This window comes from Alosa pseudoharengus, unplaced genomic scaffold (assembly GCF_046254945.1).
Source record: "Alosa pseudoharengus isolate Yale_2024_CS ecotype anadromous, Long Island Sound unplaced genomic scaffold, YU_APseudo_1.1 YU_APseudo_1.1_scf_17, whole genome shotgun sequence".
NCBI lineage: Eukaryota > Metazoa > Chordata > Actinopteri > Clupeiformes > Clupeidae > Alosa > Alosa pseudoharengus.
The window spans coordinates 19,626,476-19,632,024 of record NW_027468640.1 but is presented as its reverse complement, the minus strand read 5'-3'; the positions used below and the strand labels follow the sequence as shown (position 1 = coordinate 19,632,024).

The following is a 5,549-nucleotide window of genomic DNA, read 5'->3' as shown; positions in this document are numbered from 1 at the left end:
GAAATTTAAAGCTGCAGTTTTTTGATCATATTCACTAAAACTGACACTATGCTACGACAGAACAACATAAATCAGCTGGTTTTAGAAAAAACTCCACACTTCTACCTCCACGTAGAGCCTGTTGTTTGTTTTGCAAAAATCCACAGCTCCCGGTTCTTCTGGTCCAATCAAAGCAGGGCTGTGTGAGATCTGACTGTTAATCGCAGTCTGGTGCAGTCTGGTGTGCACTGACGAGCACAAACTCGATGAGAGGGTGCTCGGTGGCAGTGGGGGAGGGGCATGAGAGTTGTCCCCTCAATCTGTCAGACTTGCCAACTGCAGCTTTAACCACCGAAACCATAAAAAGACCTTTCAGATGTCCATTGAATTGCAAACTCTTACAACAACTTCTTTGATTTCTGTGTTCCTGAATTCTTATGCTTATTCAAAGAAGTAGAACAGTTCATGAGTTTTATGATGAAAACCTGCAAGGGTCTAGTGGAGTTGGCATGGCATACACATCAAATGCAACTCTTTTTTGTATCTACTGTATGTTTGTTTCCACAGCTCTACCTGAAGCTAAACTAACAACAGAGCCACAGAGTCCTGTGTCCACTGGGGGGATGGTCACTCTGAAGTGTGTGATAGAGTCTCACAATAACTGGACATATATGTGGTACAAGGACAAGAAGAACAATCTTGTGATTGAGGGAAACAACTTCACCATCACCAGAGCTACTGACTCTGATGAGGGGACATACTGGTGTCAGGGGGTGAGAAGAGAGAGACCCACATCATCACAGTTCAGTAACCCAGTTCCTGTTGGCAAAGGTAGAAATACAATGTATCTGTGTCTATTCATTAGCCTTATTAGTGTTCAGAACTAATTCTGAAACTTGTAAGGGGTTATACCTTATACTGGTACATTCTAATGCTTTATATATAAACTAGATGTACCGCAGAGCGGTACAAAATATGACCGCCGCCCAGTCCAGCACATTTTTTCCACAAAAAGAAATCACACTGAAAGGCCTATATGATTCTAACTGTCTCACTAAATTGCATTATCCACACTCAATTCTCACTGGTATCTGCTAGACAACAAGTACCAAAACATGATTAGTTCATAGATTTCACATGTAAAATTCATTTTATACAACCCCACCTCCATCTTGCCTGTTCATAATTCTGAGAAATTTTTGATTGTGTTATGTTTATGTTATGTGTGTGGGTGTGTGTGTGTGTGAGTGTGTGTGTGTGTGTGTGTGTGTGTGTTTGTGTGTGTGTGTGTGTGTGTGTGTGTGTGCCTGCGTATGTGCCTGTGCATGCAAGCGTACATATGTCTACTGTGTGAGTATGTGTCACACGTATGATTACTGTGAATGTATGTGTGTGTGTGTGTGTGTGTATCTGTTTGTGCACATGTGTGCACATGAAATGGGTTAACATGACCCCTGGAGGCAAAAATGGTCATCCTAGGCCCTACAGTTCTCAAGATATTGGCGTGCATACAGAGGGTGTCATAATGATCCTACACTTCCAATTTCGTGCAGTTTTGACTATGTTAGGTCACAGATACCTTCAATTACAACACAAATTTTTACTTTTTTGTGTTTAACTAGGTGGCGCTATACATGAAATGAGTGGTTATGGAATGGGTTGACATGGCCCCTTGAGATCAACATACAAAAAAAAAATGGTCCTCCTAAACCCTACGGTTTTCGAGATATTCACAGAAAACTGTGTCTGCCCTACCCTCCTTTCGGGGGGTCCAGTCCAGCGAGGGGGCTACAGATCAAAACGAAAAATGATGGTTCCATGCTATCCATGTGGGGGTACATGCCCACCAAGTTTTGTGTACCCCGGTCTTTCAGTGTCCCGGGAATCCTTGTTGGTGTACGTCACTAAATGTACACATAAATTATTTTATTGTAAGGCCCCCCATGAACGAAAGTACACAAAATTTGGCATGCATTCGGAGGGTGTCATAATGATCCTACACATTTAATTTGGTGCAGTTTTGACCTTGTCAGACAGAGATATTGTGATGAAAACACCTAATTTTTTGCTTTTTAATTTTTAACTAGGTGGCGCTATACATGAAATAAGTGGTAATGGGATGGGTTGACATGCCCCCTTAAGACCAACATACATAAAAAAGGTGGACCTCCTAGGCCCTACGGTTCTCGAGATATTCATAGAAAACTGTCTCCGGCCACCTACAGGCCAGTTTGTGTATAGTAACATAAATTAATTTATTGTGTGGCCCCCCATGAACGGAATTCCACGAAACTTGGCGTGCATACAGAGGGTGTCATAATGATCCTACACTTCCAATTTCGTGCAGTTTTGACTATGTTAGGTCACAGATACCTTCAATTACAACACCTCATTTTTACTTTTTTGTGTTTAACTAGGTGGCGCTATACATGAAATGAGTGGTTATGGAATGGGTTGACATGGCCCCTTGAGATCACCATACAAAAAAAAATGGTCCTCCTAAACCCTACGGTTTTCGAGATATTCACAGAAAACTGTGTCTGCCCTACCCTCCTTTCGGAGGGTCCAGTCCAGCGGGGGGGCTACAGATCAAAACGAAAAATGATGGTTCCATGCTATCCATGTGGGGTTACATGCCCACCAAGTTTCGTGTACCCCGGTCTTTCAGTGTCCCGGGAATCCTTGACGGAAATTTGGACATGCGAAAAAGAAAAAAAAAAGAAAAAAAAATCTGACTAAACCTATATGACCGCCGCTTCGCTGCGCGGCGGTCATAATAACTACAAATACATTTAACAATCATTTTGACTTGTTGTGAATAATTATAACTATGTATGAATGTGTTTATAATACTGTAAGGATACTGATGTACCTCTGACCTCTGTGGCAAGAGTTTTGCTGTTTATTAACAAACTAATTGTCTCACAATAATGGGTATAAAGATGAATTACCTGAATTGCAAGATAGTGAGTGTGAGTGAAATGATCTCTCCACTGTTGTGTTGCTGCTGTTCTAGGTAGTAACAGTCCTAATCAGCTTGCAGTTGGAGTAGCTTTGGGGACAGGGATCTTCTTTCTCTTCATCCTTTTGGTTGTTCTGCATTGTTTAATAAAATCCAAAGGTATGATAAGGATAACACAATTTATTGCAATACAAATGACACAGATCATATTAAAATCATTGTGAGGACAATTTGTCACTAAACATGTAAAAGTAGAAAGTGACTCCTGAAAGCAGACTTACCAACAACTTGTTACCATCATAAATGTGCCCATGAGGCCAACATATACTCAAGCAGTTACTGAAATATACTTGCATGTCTCCTTTCAGTTTTGTGCCCTAGTACATCAGATCTGTAAGTTGTGTTCCGGGCAGCCGTGGCCCACTGGTTAGCACTCTGGACTTGTAACTGGAGGGTTGCCGATTCGAGCCCCGACCAGTGGGCTGCGGCTGAAGTGCCCTTGAGCAAGGCACCTAACCCCTCACTGCTCCCCAAGCGCCGCCGTTGTAGCAGGCAGCTCACTGCGCCGGGATTAGTGTGTGCTTCACCTCACTGTGTGTACACTGTGTGCTGTTTGTGTTTCACTAATTCACCGATTGGGTTAAATGCAGAGACCAAATTTCCCTCACGGGATCAAAAAAGTATATATACTTATACTATACTTTTTTTTCTTTTTCTAAACACATTTCAATCATAACAGGGGGCTGAAATGTTACCTTAAAGCACCTTGTCTCCCTCTAGTGCCCAACCCCAGTAAACCATCTATCAGAACGTAGGCCAAGCCCAAAGCCAGCCTGGGGGGAGTGAAGGGGACCAACCTCTCTATGTGCCTCTGCAGAGGGGTGAGTACTGTAGGTTATGACTCCAATGTGACTGGCATTGATAATAATATATAAGGAAGAATGTGTATAATCATTTCTCTCTCTCTCTCTCTCTCTTTTTGTGTGTTTCTCTGTTGTTTAAAGGTAGTGAAGATGTACATGAGACAATTACTGTCAAGCACTGTGATGGGGAAGGTATTTATACATCTTCAAATATATATTTACTGCTTTGTGCTATTTGCAGCAATTATAGACTATTTTCAATATTCTGCTGGTAGAAAACATATTTAAATAAAATGTAAATCTTGTGATGTAATATGGCACAATATTTACTTCCTAATCCCAGATAGTGAACAGGCTTCTAGAAGCTCATCTTTAAGTGGTTTTCCCACTGTCCCAAATAGGATCGCAGAAAACACAGAAACAGCGTATTCAAATGTGCATCCAAAGCCAATCGAATGTCAAAGGTCATACTTTTCATCCTTTTTACCCTTTTTATCACCATCATCACCACAACCATCATGGTCATCATTATAGCGGCCATAGCCCATAGGCCACGTCCTGTGTGTTGTGTGTTTTTTGAATTAGTGCTTCTATTTTGATGTAGAACTGTGCTTGGATGGATGTTTTGAATGGACCTGGATTTTGGACAATAAAAAAAAAACAAAGATTCCACATTTGTTTCTAGCAAGTCAGCAGTGTTTTGCCTTCCTCACTTAGTTTTTCAGTGACTTTATTTGTTCATATAGTCACTATAATCATCCTCATCATCACTGAAATCATCGTCATTATCATCTGCACTTTCATTGTCATCTTCGTCATCATCTTAATCTTCTTCTTCATCATCATCTTTATCTTCTTCTTCATCTTCTTCTTCATCACCTGTCAATTCAGTTTGAATTCACATGCTGGAAATATACAGTAAGAGAGTCATAGTGATGTTATAGTGTATTTATTCCACTGCTTGGTTGAATTTCCCATTATCCTGCGTTCTTTAGAATGTGTATTAACAGATGTTATTATGTTATTATGTCATCTGCACACCTACACACCTTGTTACAGTGATGATGTTAAAGTGTCCTGTCAAACTAGACAGACAGTTTAGAGATAACTTTTCTCACCACTAGGTGGAACTCTTGAGCAAGCTGAACCAAAGTGTAAATACAGTAGCCTACATGTCACATGTTCATACGCAGGTCATAATCCATGAAAAAACATAATGTAGAGGAACAACCTCAATCTATTGTCAGCACTATCAGAAATTAATATACCTTCAGGAACCTTTCATATGATTTGATTTCATCGGTTTTGTTTTATTATGGATGAAAAATAGGTTCATTCAAGTTTGTTATGAAACAATCTTTGCATTGCAGTAAAGCCTATTATTTGCTAAGTGAACCTGTATGTGTATTATAGTCCATGAGGTTTCACAAACCTGCACAGACTAAACCTACTACACCTCATCACATGTTAGCATGCATTTGCATGTGGGTGTGTGTCTGCCTCTACTAAATGTGTTTATTATACGGCTTTTCACAATGCAAGTAGAATGCTCCATTGACTTGAATGGGATTTCCGAACGTTCTAGCGGTCATTATTTCTTGGGAAAGGACCTCTGAAAACAAGAATGACCGCTGTCAATGGCAACGGAGTTTGCGCTTGGAACTTCATTCAAAAGTGAAAGCAGACGGTTGATCAGCTGTGTTCTAAAGAATGTTTGATTCAAGTTCAGCGTGTGTTGCGAACTA

At 40.5% G+C, this 5,549-nt stretch overlaps 1 protein-coding gene across 1 annotated transcript in view; it reads left to right on the top strand.

Annotated features, from left to right (window-relative positions):
- Positions 1-530: 530 nt before the first annotated feature.
- LOC143127046 (Fc receptor-like protein 5) overlaps positions 531-5,549 on the top strand; it is a 17,802-nt gene continuing 12,783 nt past the window's right edge. Inside the window, exon 1 of the mRNA XM_076288347.1 lies at positions 531-810. Within this exon, the coding sequence (XP_076144462.1) occupies positions 531-810 (280 nt within the window). The remainder of the gene's footprint in view (positions 811-5,549) is intronic.